We start from the raw sequence: 17,903 nt of genomic DNA on the forward strand, positions 1-17,903 counted from the left end.
TAAGGACCATATATGCTAGTGTGTGATGTTCATGCCTTGAATGATGTATTGTTTATTTTCTCTGACTGCCACTAGTGCAGTAGTGCCGCGCACACTCGCGGAAGTGCCGCACATTACAGCTTTAAAAACTTCTTGAATGCATGAACTGCCATGAGCATCACATTTATCATGATGACACCTTGCACCCCATAGATGCTAAGATATAGGAGAATTTCCCACACTTTTTTATCTTGAATATGTGCATTTTGCATTTGAGGCCAAAATTTAAAATTCCATTCTATGCACACATTTAGGGGGAGCTCACTATATCATAGGATTCAAAATCTTATTATTTATCAATCTCTTGTGAGCTTTAATTGTGTTGTCATCAATCACAAAAAAGGGGAGATTGTAAGTGCATCTAGCCCTTTAGTGGGTTTTGGTGAATTGAATGACAACACCATTAAAGGTCTAACAAGTTTGCTAAGTGTTGAACAGGAAATTGAGTTTATTGCATACACTTGTGGATTATGGAATGAGAAGTGTATATAGGTTCAACAAGAAGGCAAACTTGATGATATTCCACAAAATGTTCAAATCAAGGCCAAAATTGTGTATTGTTGTGTTGGAAAATCACGAAAACAATATAGTTAAAGAGAAAGACAACAATGCAAATGGAGTTGATGAAATGGCTTCTATGTTGAGGAATATCATAGTATCATGAGAAAACAGGCATATTTGGCAAATGTTAAAAGAGACATGAGTTGATGATTTTGGATTGGTCTCAACAATGGCTTGCTTTACATGAACAAGAAGAGTTTGATAGTGGATTAGCTTTGATCAAGGATTGAAGAATGAGTCAAGAATGCATAAGTGAAGAAATAACAAGCAAAGGTTTAAAATCACAAAGGACACAATTCATATTGGATATAAGTCGGTCTCTATGTTGGTTTGCTTGTATGGATAAAGATTTGGAAAATCACTTTGCATTGCTTTGATCAAGCTAGAAGTATGGAGATAGATATTGAAGTGAGTGTTAGGAGTGTTAAGCCAAGATGAAGAGGATATAAGGAATCGTGAATTGGCTTGACCATATTGGTGTTGATTCATATGTCTTTATGTGAATCAAACTAAAGCTTGATTGATTTCAACATTCATATCTAGAAGATATTCAAGCAAGGATCATACTATTGAAGAAATGGTTTTTCAATGGATGTTTAATATGATGTGACTTGAGTATGGCTTGATAAGGTGAAGATAGCAAGGAAAGGGCTTCGAGGGACTAAGCGAAGATAAAGGGCAAGCGATGACTTGAGGACCAAGGTACCATGGCTAAGGTGAAGAAGAGAGTACTTGCATTGAGTCGAGGAACTAATCAAGCTATGAGGAGTCATATTGTGTTGAGGATCAAATCATTAGTGAAAGTGACTTGAAGCCATTGAGGTGAACTCATATGTATGGAAATGGTTCAAGTCACATGCTCAAGGTGTGTTTGCTCGAATAGATGAGATAAAGATGATTGTGACCCCTTATGAAGTGATATTGAGAAGAAATGGCATATGAAGACATTCAAGACTCAAATGATTAAAATGGTTATATTCTCTTGATCTTGAGTATAGGTATGCCGAGATGCAATACGAATTATAGACAAGTCTCAAGTGCTAAAACTAACCAAACCCAAGTGCTAGCATGAGAGAAACACATTAGTACAACACTTGCACTTGTTGATCTTGGGGCTTGTTCTCTGCTGGGTTGGATAGCCCTCGAAACAAGCTTTCTGAAAAGTCCAAGATCTCTAAAAACAGAGTTCGAAGTAAAAAGTTATGGCATTTTTCTGTGAGGTGACCTGTGTTGTTTCTAGGAGCTGCGGCAGTGCCGCGAATTTTCGTAGTAGTGTCGCACCTGTATAGGTCATAACGGCTAGTTTTTGAACTGCAACGGCTAGTTTGTGTGGGGTGGCTATAAATACCCATCCCACGCCTCCTGATGTGGCTATTGACATTGAGATCACTCCCAACCCATTCTAAGCCTTGTGAGAGCTCTCTCTAACCCCTCTCTTTGTGAGAGTGAGTGATTAGTGATTGATTAAGTGTTAGAGAGTAATTAAGAGCAAGCCAATCCTTGAGCACTTGTTGGGCTGTGTCAAGCATTCAGTTGTGCACTTCGTTACTCTTGGAGGTGAAGCCTCCTAGACGGCTAGACTGCCCAGAGAGCTCCTAGTGCTTGTGGTGAGATGCGGAAAAGTTTGTATTACCCGAAGATCTTAGTGGAAACCTCAAGCTCAACCTCGGTGTTGTTGAAGCTCTCTGCGCAGGCGCAGCAGTGCTGCAGTGTGGCAGTGTCGCGCGACGGAGCAGCAGTGCCGCGCACTCTATTAATTCATTGCAGGTTTTATTTGTTGTTAATTTTCAGTAGCGCCTATTCACCCCCTCTATGTGACATCAAGGTCCTTTCAAGAGGCGCGAGGGTGGAGGGGACGAATGTGGAGATGTAGCTAGAGCTGATTTTTTTCGTGCATGGCACCAGGGACGACAGCACTAGAGTGGTGGCGGCTACATCAGATCTATGAGAGCAAGGACTAGGAGGCCACGATGTCCTCTCTCATTGCCTTCCCTGGATGTGGTTGGGCGCCTTCCCCTCACGCCGCCACCTCGCCGAGCTTGAGCATCTGTAGACAGTAGTTCGCAATGCGACTGCACAATGCACCGGAGGGTGGAGGCCTAGATGGTCCTCACGCGGAGGAAGGTGGTGGTGCAACATGGCAGTGGTGAGGAGCAGGGCGGTGGTGTCATGGAGGTGTGCAATGGTGGCATGGAGCAGCACAGTGGTAGTGATAGGCGCCAAACTTGGGGCAACAACTTGGAGAGGGCCGACATTCTTTCGCGAGGACAAGCGGCAACGGATAGTACACATCTGATATGTTTTTTTATCCCGCACCTGTAGTCCAGTAAACCAAAACCCAAACCCAAAAAACAAATGAAGGATAAGGATAAATATCTGATTTCCAAATCCCTTACCTACCCAACATAGGCTAGCTCATAACCCTTTTCCATTTCAAAATGGTATCCAAACACCATCTCAATGAAGCTATCCATATCATCTCCACTTAATTTCATTTTAAATTATTCACAATATCTGCAATAACGCGCGAAGTATCACCTGGTTACCTTACCAAGTGATGTCATATAGTATTGGAAAAATCAAGGTACATTATGTTAAGTTTAATAGTCTTACTAAAGGGACTTGCACAATATTACTTTTGTAGAGTTAGTAGCATTTTGTTTTTTCTATAATAATAAGCGAAAAATATACTTTCTATGCTTTTTAAATATTTTAAATATCATGTATGTCAAACTTTCTTAAATTTATCTAGATGTAGACTATTAGTAACTTTTGTATCTCAAAGTGTATTATAAAAATATATTTAATGATTAATCTAACCATATTCTCTATCTCTGTCTTTACCGCATATAATGCACCGATAAAACTTTCTTAAAACTACACAAAAAAGTGTCCCCTACAATTATAAACTATTCTAAGTGCACCTAAAATAATATACCCAACAGAAGTTAACTTTTGAAATGGAAGGACAGGATCCACTCTGACTTTAATTTTCTTTTATTCACTAAGATCCAATGGCTGATGTTCTTTGATCAAACCTTCTTCCCTCGTCCTCTCCCCCATGCGCAACTCGCGGACCCATGCGCAGCTCCTCCTCTTCCTCAGGCCTTCCGCAGTGTGTAGGTGATGCTCAAAAAATAATGGGCCCCACAACCAAGAATAGGCGCCGGTACTTTCTATGTTGTAGTGTGGTGCAGCTTGTGGCATTACTTATAGGGCCCACTAGATATAGTAAAAAAATCAATAAAGAAAGGATAAAGGATATCGGATTGGTGGTTGGCAGGGAAAGAGGCCTGCAGAGTTTTCACTTGCTAAGCAGCATCGGCACAGAAGCATCGACACAAGAAATCTTTCTTTAATGTTTGGACATCAACAGCAACTACATGCTCCGCTCGAGTTTTTCTAGCATCACTTGGTTTTGGGCGCCTGCCACAGTGGTTGGAGTGATGCTCCAAATTTCTCTCACCTGTCTGGCATCACTCTCCCCTCACACTGCCGAAGGCCTCAGGCGCGACCCTATCATCCACGCGCGACGGAGCGACTCCTCCTCTCCCCCAAATTTTTTTTTAAAAAAAATCCTCTCCCCCACGCGCGGGCTCAAAACCCTAGCTATAGGCTCCGGCAGCGATGGCTGCTGCGGCGGCGCTCCGGCCATGGACGAGGCGGAGCGACGCCCCCACGGCTCTGGAGGACGCGGGCTCCGCCACTCGCGGGCGTCCGAGCCGCGGGAGCCAGCCACAGGGCGATGGCTGGAGCCAGTACCGGTGCCGAAGGCGGGGTCGTGAGACAGCGGCGGCGGCTCCATGCTCAAGTCGACATGCAGTTCAAACGATAGAAAACTAATGAGGGAGAAAGAACCGAAGAGATGACACGATGCTTCGTCGACGCCCGCGCACAACGAGCTAGGCGAGGCCCGGCAGGGCGCACGGTGGGCGGGGCGCCGCTGCCTTCTCCTTTCTTGCTTCCCACGGAGACGCGACGCATCTGCAGAGCCCGCGCCCCTACTCTTCGACTCTTCGCCGCACGCGCAGCCGCAGCCGAGTTCCTCGATCCTCCATCGCGGATTTCGGCCAGCCGCCGCCTTTCAGCCGACGAGGGCCGAGCCGCCGAACTCGCGCGGAGGTGAGGAGCCACCCACGAAGCTGCGCCGTGCTCTCCCTCTCTCTATCTTGTGCGTGGTTTGCTCTGTTCTTCAACAGCAGCCGCCGCCGTCTCCCTGTTGACGAGGACCTGCCGTGGATCCGTTTCTGCCGCCAAGAACCAGCCCATCGAGTTTGCGTCCTCGTCACGAAGCCGTGCTCTCCTGAACCACAGCCGGAGATCGAGCTCGCCTGTGCGCCATCCATGGCTGCTGGCCTACCGGAAGTTTCCAGCCAAAAGTTGACCCCGTCCAGCCATCCATAACGATCTGGTCCGGTTGGCGTCGTGAACAATCCTGCATGGTCTTCTCAAGCTCGTCACTTGCCTGCATGGTCTTCTCCAGAATCCAGGTCATTCCTTTCTCACACCCTGCGTTTAAATCCATTGTGAATTTTGGTCCATCCATGAGCTTAAGATTTTTTTTCCTATTTGTTTGTGGAAACAACGATTTAATTTAATTTACTCTAATTTGATTGACAGCAGCTGCGCTGGATTCCCCATGGCACTTAACTCACATAAGTGATCTAAGCTATCTGGTTATTACACTTTTTTTTCCCTCTAGAGTAACATATATGGTTCTGTTTGCATATGTGTTGATGATGCCAATCCATGTAGGTGCAAGTTTATATAGCAGATTATTAGATTTTCTGGTTGGAATGTGTGGCCTAATCAACATGTAGGAACTCATTGTAAGTAATTGTCTGTCAAACTGGCAGATCACACAACTGATTCTTTTAGCTTAATGTTGAATTCTCCTGGAATTTCTTATCAACTAAGGTGGTTGTTTATTCTTTTGTAGTAATTGGAACTGCTTTTGCTCTGAACATGCTGTTCAGATTCCCAGTATGGTGTGCTGTTCTAATAACTGGACTCAACACTCTGATCCTCTTATTACTACAGGAATATGGTGTAAGACAATTTCCTATTACAGGAATCTGGTTACTCTTTGCTAAGAGTTTCAATGCCATAAAAAACATCCTCATTATTGCAAACCAAAATTCTATTTAAAGCAGCTTTATTAACAGATACAGTATATATATAAGAAGATCATCAATTCAATGACTTTAGTTAACAGATAGCACTCACATCTGTCTTGTTTGAGTGGCTCATATTGCATACTGTAATATTTTGGTGCAGGTCCGTAAGCTAGATGTTATGTGGTTGCTAGGATTGAGAGGAGAGAGTCGAGGGTAGCGACGGCGGCTGACGTGCTACAGGACCCGAGGCGCTACAGTACCGTGGGTACTGTTCGCGATAATGTTGCGGGGGTGAGAGAGAGAGACGGCCACGGGACGTTTGTCCACGGCCGGGCAAGAGGGAAGGGATTTTCTTCTTAATTCTTGTTTGATTAGATTAATACATATCCTCTCCTTATATAGAGAGGTTTACTTAGACTCCTAAGCAAGCGACCCTTATCTCTAATTAACCCTAACACTAATGGGCTATACATCCAGCCCAGGCCCAATAGGCCCCTGCCATACTCTGACACTACACCCCACCTAGACATGCAGCTCGTCCTCGAGCTGCAACCTAACCAACTTATAACGATGTCTCGACACAAACCTATCACTTAAAAACAAGCCTTTTACATCTCGGCTTATTTTATTATTATCAACCGAAAATAGATGTGAACTCTTTATTTTTGCAGCCTCTTCAATTGATGGCGGACACCAGCCCGATGCATAAGCTGCACGTAGACAACCACCTGGATCCCATGGACACCATCTTGACGAAAGGGGTGCATGTATATGTCCACCTAGAAGTAGTCGCAACAACGGCCAGCGAAGGCGCCCTCGCGGTGGTCGATGGCGGAAAGTGGCGGTGCTAGGCCGTGCGCTTCCGCCGGTGACACCATGCCTTCTCCCTGCCGGACGGATGCTGGTCTGCACCGCACAAAGAAGAGCGGATGGCTTTCGACGGAGAACGACGAGGGGAGCGCCTCCCCAACCGCCGCCACCGCAGAGTTTGAGTTCGCCGCCCGCGAGAAAAACAGCATGCCCGTTACCCGTGGGGGAAACTGCCGACACCTGGTGTGTAAGCATCTTCCCCGCCGGCTCCATCGCGATGTCCGTCGGCTGCTCGATCTGCCGCGACTTCTCGCCTGCGTCTTGGATCTGCTGGACGCCGGCGCTCGTGGTGAAGTCCAGCTTGTAGCCCTTCGGCTGGAACTCAGCCGCGCCGAACGCCGCGGGGGCGGCCGCCGATGGAGCCGCGTCGGACGCCGGGGGCGGCCAGAGGCTGGAGCCGTGGAAGAGGGCCCCATCGACGCCGCCGTAGAGGGTGCTCGACGCCGGAGCGCCCCCATGGCCGAAACCCGCGGTGATGTGGGGCGCCTGCGGGATCGACATACGCGCCGGCGTGGTGGAGTAGACCGGCGGCGAGGCGCCCGTGAGCCACACCAGTATCGGGGACGGTGAGTGAGGGAACTTGATGTCCTGGATCGGCACACCAGCGGGGGAACCCGGCCTGGTGAGGTGTGGTCGCCGTGTCTGTTTTGCCTCCCGTAATACAGCGTCAAGACTGCTGGGGCGGCGGCGGCGGCAGAGCTTGCTGGAGTCCGTGGTTCGGCTGCGCCCAGAGAACATGAACCGGCCACCATCTTGCCGAGGTCAAGGAAGCCCCGTCAATTGCTGTTCGTCATGACGCCCACTGCGGGGACGACGCACCCGTGGCCATCTGCAGCGGATTCGGCACCCTGGCCGACGTGAGACCACGACGCGGTGTGGTGGTGCCTGGCGGGCCGCCGCAGAGCAGTGGAGGGCAGCGGATCGACATGGCCATGGGTGGACATGACGACCAGAGATCTTATACGATTGTTATGTGGTTGCTAGGATTGAGAGGAGAGAGTCGAGGGCAGCGGACGGCAGCTGACGCGCTACAGTACCCGCGGCGCTACAGTACCGCGGTTACTGTTAAACAGCTAGGATGCGGGGGTGAGAGAGAGAGCGGCCGCGGGTCGTTTGCCCACGGCCGGGCAAGAGGGAAGGGATTTCTTCTTAATTCTGCTTGATTAGATTGATACTACCCTCTCCCCTCTTTATATAGAGAGGTTTACTTTGAATCCAAGCAAGCGACCCTTATCTCTAATTAACCCTAACACTAATGGGCTATAATCCAGCCCAGGCCCCAATAGGCCCTGCTACACTAGAATTTCTATTGCATTTTTGTGTTCTAATAGCAACTTGTTCCTTAATTGAACTTTGGGTATCTAATGCAAGTACTTCGAAGTTGTGAGGGGCCTTGTTCCTGAACTTAAAGGAAATGGAGCTACATGTCTTGCCATCTCATTACTTGGTGCTATGGCGAATGCCGTAAGCTTCTTGGTATATTCTGTTAGTTTCCAAGCATTTCAGTTTTCAACACATGACCTTTTTCGTTTATCGTGGCATAAATTGCAGTCACATCAGAAAAGTGCCACGGTCGGTTCATGGGATTAAGGTAACCTCTAATTCCCCTTATACTGACTGACCTAATGTGTTATTCCTATTTTCAGATGATTGCCCGTGCTAACAATTCACTCTCTTGCAGGAAGCCTGCAGATTGTATACGATTGAAAGTGCATTTGCCCTTACAGTAGCTTTTCTCATCAACATATCTATCATACCTGTCAGTGGTGCTGTCTGTGGTTCAGGTAATTTGAACCCAAAAGCAATCTCGGAGTATGCCCTCCTGGGATGTAAGCTATCTATAATGTAGGCAAGTAACTTACCTCACAAGTTAATCTCGCTTGCAGGTCTACCGATGTCTCAGCCAGAAAGCAATGCATAAAAAAAAGCAATAGATGCTCTTTTGAGTCCTCAGGCTTCAGATGGTTCAGAAGCCCATCTTGAGACAGCCAGTGAAGAGTTATTCGCATTTTTGTCCTGATGAATTTGTTTTCTTATTTTCATTTATAGTTATTCGCAAATATCTATCCTGATGAAAGAGTTCTTGCCTAAAAACCATCTTTCTAGAGGTACGTCTTTGCATATGGAACTTTCACTAGGAGCTCACATTCTAAATTATTACATATGAAAATATTCTGTCAAGAAGCTTCAATTGGAGCTTCCTGCAACGACGAGGGAAAAAATATTCTGATGACTCGATGCTTAAACCTTGAGTAGGCTAGAAATATATGTATAATGGACCCGAGGCCTATACCTACATGGGTTCCAAAAACATTAGACTGGTATATTAGAATCTTAATCTATATATCTCACTATTTACTTTATTTTTAAGAAATATATTGTCCTTTTGTTTTTATCGTAGCGTTAGCATGCTGCTAGTTATTTACTAGAGAGAGGAGGACGCGAGCAGCGTTGCCAACGTCTTGGTGTAGTGTAGAGCCAGTCGAACCGGATCCACACGGCACACGGCGCACGCACTCGGCCTGCCGTCTCACTCCCTTCCGGCCTTCAGGCGCACTTCTCTCTCCCGCTCTCCCGCCGCCCTCGTCGCCCCCGCTGCGGCGCAGCGAGATCCATACATCCCCAGGATTGGCTTAGGAATCCCTAGCCTAGCTGTCTAAGTCTCGCTTGGATGGGCTGTTCATGCTGTCCTCGAATCAGGATCTTCCTTTGTGGGATTGGGATAGTCTCGCTCCAACATCCGAACCCATAATCACGGTGTTCCTGTTTGGGATTGGGATAGCTGCTTCAACATCCGAACCCATCCAGTTTATTTGGGATTCATGTGCCGCGGGGGATTTCCCAAGTGGGATTTCCTGACCGGACACCCTGAACGTGTATTTATCCCTTCACTCGTATTCAATGACACCTCACTGAGTGTACTATTTAATTGAACAAAGGCACAAAGCATTGTTTCCACTATAGCGTTAAACCTCAAACCAACAGAACATAGTTTCAGTCGATTTTGCAACATGAAGTTTTTTCAAGAGACATATTGGCTCGACATTGGGGGAAAAAGAAAATACTAGGTATAAAACCATGGTTGGACGCAAAAATTCCTTGGCAGATCATTGATGCATTGAAAAGTAATTTGACTTGCTAATTACTCGCTCATCATTGTGAAGGAAGATGAAAATTTCTTCAGATGCACTACATTTTCATTTATTTTTCCTTGTTTAGGCTAAGTATGGTTGTAACTGTTTGGAATGTTATTTGCATCCTGTAAATCTGTTGCTATCATTAGTAATTTTTATTATCAGCAAGAGGCCTTAGCATGACCCTCCTATTGTTTTTTAACTGAAGTCTTTTGCTCATATATCAACCACGTTATTGCGATGCATTCTTCCAATTCCCACTTCATCCACTTGAAGTTGTCGATATTTTGTGCTTATTCGCCAAACTTTCAATCCTCAATACTGTGAATGCTTGCTCACCCTTCATGTTAACTAGCTTGAGTGCCCACGCTCCGCGTGGGGAAAAAAAGATGGAACGGGCGTGCACTGTTCCACATTGGGTATATACTATTCTGTATTGGGTTGCACTGTTTTCTTATCAGGTTGGTACTGTTCTTTATCGGGTTGGTACTGTTCTTTTTATCGGGGCGGTACTGTGCACAGCGGAAGTGGTAACCGCCACTGCTGATCTACAGTGATATGAGTCGGAGTCCCGGGTAAACAGTAAACGAGCAGTAAATGAACCCACATTTAAAGTTATATATATATATATATATATATATATAGATTCGTTAGGTCGGTCTGAGCCTGCACTCATTCATTTTGGAAAACTATTCATTTCCGTGCTCAGTACTTTTTTTGTTCTCTTCATGAAAAGAATGGCATCATCAGTATACTGACGATCCTTGGTGTAATACACAATATTTTAATTCCCTAAACACGGCTCACATATACCTGCTTCATACTAATGCATCATTAATAACATCATCCATCGTCTTAGCTATGATGTGAGAAGTCACCTACCTTGCGATGGTCCTTGCTAGTTGCTACCGCCCCCCCCCCCCCCCCCCCCCCCCACCCACCCACACACACACTTCTCCCTCTCTGATTTAGCATTGATGGTGTTATGGTGGGCAACAAGTACCAGAGGAGGAAGCGTGCACGTGGCTACAGCGTGAGCCAGAGAGCCGCCGAAACGACGAAAGCTGCGTCTCGCATTCGGTGGCGCGGTCACCCGACCGTTCAGTCAGTTAGATTAGTCATTAGGAGTTTGTATGGATCCTAAAATTTAGCATGCAGTTTGTTAGCTTTTGAACTGGAGTCTTTATGTATTGAACGATGGTGAGCAAATAAAAATTATCCAGAGATTAGAAGTTATCTCTCTGGTCTCCTGGCGCCTGAGCGCCCTCATCTCCTATCTCCGAGCTCTAACCCCGGCGCCGAGCACGGCGTCGCCATAGCACCGTCGGACCTTCAAGCCTCGTCTACACACCTCCCACTCATACGCGTTACGCAGCAGATCGGGTCACAACAATCTGGTATCAGACAGCTCTGGGCCGATGTCAGGACCTTCCGCACCCATCCCTGTCACCTCCGCCGCCATGCCTCAAACCTCCACCCCACCACCAACACCGCCGCCATACAGCAATCCACTATTCCTTTTTCCGTTGGTCCCTCTCAGGCGGTCGCCTCTACGGGCGCTTTGGACACCCTGACCACCGCCATCTATGGGCTGTAGAGGCAAATGGGTCAACTGGCCACGAGGATGGCCGGTGGCGATGGGCGTCCGGGCTCGTCGGTGCACCCGCAGTCGCTGCCGTTCGGGATGCCAGGCTACGGGGGTTTGCCGTCTGCGTCGTCATCCGGGTCGGCCATTGTTCACCCAACTATGGCAAGCCGTCCTGTACCCATCACGCAGATCTCTTTCCCACCGTCACCATCGCCGCTCCCGGCCCCATTCAACACGCCCGTCTACCCTGCTGTTGGAGATCCAGAGGACGGTGGTGCGGTGCCCAGATTTCATAAGTTCACGTTCCCCACGTTCGACGGCAAGGCAGACCCTCTGGATTGGCTCAACAAGTGTGATCATTTCTTCCGAGCCCAGCGAACGCGCGAGGCCGACAAGGTGTGGTTGGCTTCGTTCCACATGACGGGGGTAGCACAGTACTGGTACTATATGTTCGAGCGCGATGAAGGTGGTGTCGCTGCCGTCTCCTGGGAACGCTTCCGTGCCATGTGCCAACAACGTTTCGCCCCCCCCCCCCTTGGCACCAACCACTTGTCCGATTTGGCTCGGCTTCCGTTTCGTTGTTCAATTGATGACTACACCGAGTCCTTCCTAGCCCGTTTGGCGCACGCCGGTGTGTTGGTCCCCATCCAACAGGTGCAGCTTTACACGGGGGGCCGCCAGATCCGATCTGGACAGACGTCGAGTTGCAGATGCCGGCGGATCTCCAACGCGCGATAATGTTGGCGCGTGCGTATGAGCGCCGCAACGTCCCAGCGGTGCTCCCCGCAACAGCGCGACCGCATTGCCCACAAGGAAGACAGTACGCAGCGCCACCTGCTATCACGACGCCAGCGGCTCTGCCTCCTGGCAACTGCCCCACTGGCTTTGCCCGCTCCACCAACGCCGCCACGGCCGTTTCGACGCTTGACACCAGCAGAAATGACAGAGCGTCGTCGCATGGGCCTTTGTTACAATTGTGACGAACAATACGTCCGGGGTCATCGCTGTGCAAGGCTGTTCTACTTGGAAGTCAGTGATGATGTCAACGAGGAAGCGGCGCCAGCCATCTGAGCAGTCGATCCTGGATGATGACTAGCCGTTGATTTCCCTTCACGCCATCGCCGGCATTCGCACTGAGGAAACAATGCAGCTCAGGGTCACCATCGGAGCTCACAAGTTCACGGCCCTGATCGACTCAGGCTCCACACACAACTTCATCAGTAGCAGTGCGGCACAGAGAGCCGGCTTGGTCTTCCATAGCAGCGAGGGCGCCCACGTCACGGTCGCCAACGGTGATCGGGTGGCCTGCCATGGATTAGCACGTGATGTTGGCCTGCGTGTTACACAACAGGGAGTTGGACATGAGGACTGCACCCTTGACTGCTTCACGATCCCCCTTGATTGCCATGACATGGTGCTCGGCATTGCTTTCCTCCGTACCTTGGGGCCGATATTGTGGGATTTTGATGATCTGTGCATGGCGTTTTGGCGCGGTGGTCGCCGAGTCTTTTGGAAGGGCCTTGGATCCTCGAGAACTGACATTGTACCCACTGGTCGTCTTCATTCTATCCGCAAGGACGCGCCGGCCCTCCTCGATCGGCTGTTGGATTCGTTTCAGGATGTCTTTGCAGCTCCGATGGGACTTCCTCCGGCCAGACCCTGTGACCATCGCATTCACCTGAAGCCCAACACAGATCCTATGGCAGTCAGACCTTATCGATATCCACAATTGCAAAAAGATGAGCTCGAGGCACAATGTGCCACAATGATGGCTCAGGGCATCATTCGACCGAGTACATCACCATTCTCAGCTTCGGTTTTGCTGGTGAAGAAACAAGATGCATCCTGGCACTTTTGTGTCGATTACAGAGCCTTGAATTCCAGTACAGTGAAAGACAAATTCCCCATACCAGTCATCGAGGAACTCCTTGATGAATTGCACGGTGCTTAGTTCTTCACAAAGCTGGATCTTAAGTCCGGGTATCACCAGGTGCGAGTCCATCCAGATGATGTACACAAGACGGCATTTCGCACTCACCACGGGCATTTTGAATTCTTGGTCATGCCCTTCGGATTATCTAATGCGCCATCGGACATTTCAAGCTCTTATGAATATGGTATTGCGCCCATTCTTACGCCGCGGAGTGCTAGTCTTCTTTGATGATATATTGGTTTACAGTAATTCTTGGTCTGAGCACCTCCGGCTCCTGCGAGCAGTGCTAGCCACCCTCAGGGAGCATCAACTCCATGTCAAACGGTCGAAGTGTTCATTTGCCACCGCTACGGTCTCCTATCTGGGCCATGTAATTTCAGCACAAGGAGTGGCAGTTGACAAAGACAAGATTCAGGCCATTCAGTCATGGCCGCAGCCACGATCAGTACGGGGTCTGCGGGGGTTCCTTGGATTAGCTGGCTACTACCGGCGCTTTATTCAGAGTTTTGGCACGGTTGCAGCTCCACTGACCCAGCTTCTCAAGAAGGAAAGCTTCCACTGGACGGACTCCGCTACGGCTGCTTTCAACACCCTGAAACAAGCTCTATCAGAAGCACCGGTACTGCATTTGCCGGATTTTGAACAGGCTTTTGTCGTGGATTGTGATGCGTCCGAGACAGGATTCGGCGCTGTCTTACACCAAGGTGCCGGCCCGTTGGCTTTCTTCAGCAAGCCTTTTGCACCAAGGCACATGAAGCTGGCAGCATATAAAAGGGAGTTAATCGGATTGGTGCAAGCAGTCCGACATTGGCGTCCTTACCTTTGGGGCCGTTCTTTTGTCGTCCGTACAGATCACAACACACTCAAGTTCATCCTCGATCAGCGCCTATCGACGATTCCCCAGCACCAATGGGTTAGCAAACTCTTCGGGTTCGATTTCAGTGTAGAGTTCCGGCCCGGTCGCCTGAACGTCGTCGCGGACGCCTTGTCCCGGCGCGACGCCGAAGAGCTACAGCTGTCAGCGATTACTGCACCATCATTCAGCTTTTATGAGGAACTTCGGCGGGAGCTCTTGAACCTGCCTGCACTTGAGCAGCTACGGAAGGACGTGGCCTCCGGTGCGCGTGGCGAGCCCTGGGCGGTGACTGATGGCCTGATCACCCACCATGGCCACGTCATGATACCGGCGACATCACCCCTATTGACGGAAGTACTGCGCCTTGCACACACAGGGGCACATGAAGGAGTACAGAAGACACTTCAGAGACTCCGAGCTGATTTCTACGTCGAGCATGACCGCCGCATTGTGCGTGACTTCGTTCGCGCGTGCACGACATGTCAGCGCAACAAAACGGAAGCTCTGCACCCCGCTGGCCTGCTCCAGCCGCTGCCGATTCCGTCGCGAGTGTGGGCGGACATCTCGATGGACTTCGTCGAAGCCCTTCCTAAGGTACACGGCAAAAGTGTTATTCTAACCGTGGTTGATCGCCTCTCGAAGTACGCCCATTTCATCCCGCTGGGGCACCCATACACAGCAGCGTCAGTTGCCAGAGCTTTTTTCGCCGAAATTGTTCGCCTCCATGGATTCCTGGAGTCCATCGTGTCGGACCGCGATCCGGTCTTCACTGGACATGTCTGGCGTGACCTATTCCGGTTGGCAGGGGTCCAGCTTCGTATGAGTTCGGCATTCCACCCCCAAACGGATGGGCAATCGGAGGCCATTAACAAAACCATTGCTATGTATCTTCGTTGCATGACAGGTGATCGTCCCCGCGCGTGGCTGGATTGGCTTTCGTGGGCTGAGTATTGTTACAACACGGCGTACCACTCCGCGCTGCGCACTACCCCCTTCCAGGTGGTGTACGGTCGGCCGCCGCCGGCGATCGTGCCTTATCAGCAGGGCGCGGCACGCACCGACACCGTCGACACCATGCTGGCGGACCGGGATGCGTTCCTGGACGAGGTCCGCGCACGCCTCTTGCAAGCGCAGGAGTACGCTCGACGTCACTATGATGCCACTCATCGCCGCTTAGAGTTCGCGCCCGGAGACTGGGTCTGGCTGCGCATGCTACACCGACCGGCCCAAACTCTGGCAACGGGCAGCCGCGGCAAGCTTGGCCCGCGTTACGCCGGGCCTTTCCAGGTGCTGGAGCGCGTCGGAGTGGTGGCGTACCGACTGCAGCTGCCAGAAGGTGCCCGGATCCACGACGTCGCCCATGTTGGTGTGCTCAAGCCGTTCAGGGGCACCCCGCCGTCGTCGACACCAGCACTACCTCCACTGCGACATGGCCGTCTGCTTCCGAAGCCAGCGCGCGTTCTGCGAGCCAGCCTGCGTCGCGACGTCTGGCACGTGCTCGTGCACTGGGAGAACATGCCGGAATCGGAGGCCACCTGGGAGCCACTCGACGCATTCCGTGAGGCTCATCCAACGTTCCAGCTCGAGGACGAGCTGTTTCTCCAGGGAGGGAGAGATGTTATGGTGGGCAACAAGTACCAGAGGAGGAAGCGTGCACGTGGCTAGAGCGTGAGCCAGGGAGCCGCCGAAACGACGAAAGCTGCGTCGCGCATTCGGTGGCGCAGTCACCCGACCGTTCAGTCAGTTAGATTAGTCATTAGGAGTTTGTTTGGATCCTAAAATTTAGCATGCAGTTAGCTTTTGAACTGGAGTCTTTATGTATTGAACGATGGTGAGCAAATAAAAATTATCCAGAGATTAGAAGTTATCTCTCTGGTCTCCTGGCGCCTGAGCGCCCTCATCTCCTATCTCTGAGCTCTAACCCCGGCGCCGAGCACGGCGCCGCCACAGCACCGTCGGACCTTCAAGCCTCGTCTGCACACCTCCCACTCATACGCGTTACGCAGCAGATCGGGTCACAACAGATGGTAACATCTTCTCAAAAGATGACATGATCACTTAGGGAGTTATAGTCTAGCATTAGTCTGTTTTCCTTGCTATGCTTCATAATATGTTATATCTTTGATTCAGTGGACTTTAGGGAAATACCATTTCATTGTGCTGTGTGCTGACATTGGCATGTTTTGTTATTCTTCTGCTATTCTTCACTAAGGATGTTACATCAGCTTTCTTCATTACTGAGTCCATACCTAATTTTTACTCTCTCTGCAATTAATCCTTTTGGCCTTGTTCTTAATTATCCTTTTTCAGTACAGCACATTTTTTGTGTGGCTGCAAAGTTCTTAATTCTAGAGGAGCAAGATGGAGGTTATTGTCATCATCTCAGTTGTCATTCTTTTGGCACTAGGAGCTCTCTTTGTGATCCCCAAGTCACAAAATAAAGGTACAAGTTGCATAACTTATTGTAGTAGCTTGACCTAGTTGTATCTGAGCAACTCTTGAATTGCAGGTAAATCAAAGGGAACTGATTCAGGAGCTGGAATGGTAAACTCTTCGATTTTAGTTGGCTAGTTTTCTTGAGCCTACAAATGCATGCTACAAGACAATTTATTCTCAGATTTGCACCATAATACTTATAATATTTTAGACAGCTTGAAGAGATACATACCTTTTCTGTCTTTCTACATTCAGACATCTAGGAGCTTTACGAAGGAAGAGATATCTAAACATAACACAAGGAAGGATTGTTGGATAATCATCAAGGACAAGGTTGTATTAATGCAGTGGCCACCTCAGTTTGTCCATATTCAATGCCCTAGACTTCAAAATAGGGAAATCCAAATATGTTGGTCTTCTAAATTTATCTTTGGTGGTTGAACCAGGTCTATGATGTCACTCCTTATGTGGAGGAACATCCAGGTGGAGATGCCATTCTAAATAATGCTGGTGGTGATTCCACTAGAGGGTTTTTTTTGGGTTTGTTACTTCTTATATTGCTTCTTATACCTCATAGCATCCTGTCATTGGTTCAGCACTTCAGTGCCTTTCATGGAATTGTTTCTTCAGAAATTAGAAATTAGCACTTCAGGGTGACATTGATTTTAACTATTCGTCATCTTAAAGTTATGGTGATCTAATGGACCAAATTAGTGAAGATTTAGCAATATTATTTTAGTTTTGTTCCTACTACAAACAATATTCCATGAAGACTTAGCACCATTTTAGATATTCTGTAAGAAAACCATTCAAAAGGAAATGAAAAAAAAAGAGACAATGACAGTATTGCCGTAATGATAGGCAAAAATGGTCAGTTTTTTTATTTCCCATGCTGCCTATCCAGGTATTGCTACTGCTAATGTTTTCTACAGAAATACTATACACAATCAATAATTCCATAAGGCCTTGTTTGGTTCCCAGGTATTGAGAAGAATTGAAAAATAATTTAATAATGAAATGATAAGCACTTTCTAGATATTGGTTTCAATTCATGGGATAAAGTTGTTAGATGCTATTGCAAAGCTTGTCTTATTATTGTTGGTTTTGTTTGCTCTAGAGTAGTATTCATGTTAAATTGCACTAGACTGATAAATCAGCTCAAACCTGTTTCCATTTTCAGCTGAGATCCCAGTGTTATGTCCAAATTAAATTTGTTTTGCATTGGCTTGTGTTTGTACATTTCTGTTGTTGGACAAGACTCTGAAACGCTTGTAATTGTTTTGGTTAAATAAGAACCTGTTTCTCATGATCCCTTCTGAAGTGATGATATGTTGAAGATGTTGCAAGTTTGATTTTTAACTTGGTTGTT

At 48.4% G+C, this 17,903-nt stretch overlaps 2 protein-coding genes across 3 annotated transcripts; both read left to right on the plus strand.

The window, feature by feature from the left end:
* The first annotated feature begins 4,099 nt into the window (after positions 1-4,099).
* LOC136502254 (cytochrome B5-like protein) lies at positions 4,100-17,734 on the plus strand. 2 transcript variants are annotated; one of them, XM_066497716.1, is made up of 7 exons: positions 4,100-5,090; positions 5,221-5,429; positions 5,540-5,649; positions 16,409-16,541; positions 16,608-16,642; positions 16,790-16,867; positions 16,981-17,734. In XM_066497716.1, exons 4-7 carry the CDS (start codon positions 16,460-16,462, stop codon positions 17,176-17,178), a joined length of 393 nt encoding a protein of 130 aa, XP_066353813.1. In that variant the 5' UTR covers positions 4,100-5,090; positions 5,221-5,429; positions 5,540-5,649; positions 16,409-16,459; the 3' UTR covers positions 17,179-17,734. The 2 variants fall into 2 exon arrangements, with proteins under 2 accessions (XP_066353813.1, XP_066353812.1); XM_066497715.1 differs by lacking the exons at positions 4,100-5,090; positions 5,221-5,429; positions 5,540-5,649 and adding exons at positions 8,139-8,178; positions 8,269-8,371; positions 8,474-8,695.
* LOC136499803 (uncharacterized) lies at positions 11,346-12,047 on the plus strand. Its single transcript, XM_066495327.1, has one exon. It carries the CDS (start codon positions 11,346-11,348, stop codon positions 12,045-12,047), a length of 702 nt encoding a protein of 233 aa, XP_066351424.1.
* Positions 17,735-17,903: the final 169 nt, after the last annotated feature.

The sequence above is a fragment of the Miscanthus floridulus genome, chromosome 13 (genome assembly GCF_019320115.1).
Source record: "Miscanthus floridulus cultivar M001 chromosome 13, ASM1932011v1, whole genome shotgun sequence".
NCBI lineage: Eukaryota > Viridiplantae > Streptophyta > Magnoliopsida > Poales > Poaceae > Miscanthus > Miscanthus floridulus.

Excerpts from the sequence above, each read along its gene's own strand:
- LOC136499803 (XM_066495327.1), top strand. The coding sequence starts at position 11,346 with ATGGCCGGTGGCGATGGGCGTCCGGGCTCGTCGGTGCACCCGCAGTCG.
- LOC136502254 (XM_066497716.1), top strand. The coding sequence starts at position 16,460 with ATGGAGGTTATTGTCATCATCTCAGTTGTCATTCTTTTGGCACTAGGA. Across the intron at positions 16,542-16,607 it reads CCCCAAGTCACAAAATAAAG|GTAAATCAAAGGGAACTGAT; the intron begins GTACAAGTTGCA and ends CTTGAATTGCAG. Across the intron at positions 16,868-16,980 it reads GGATAATCATCAAGGACAAG|GTCTATGATGTCACTCCTTA; the intron begins GTTGTATTAATG and ends TGGTTGAACCAG.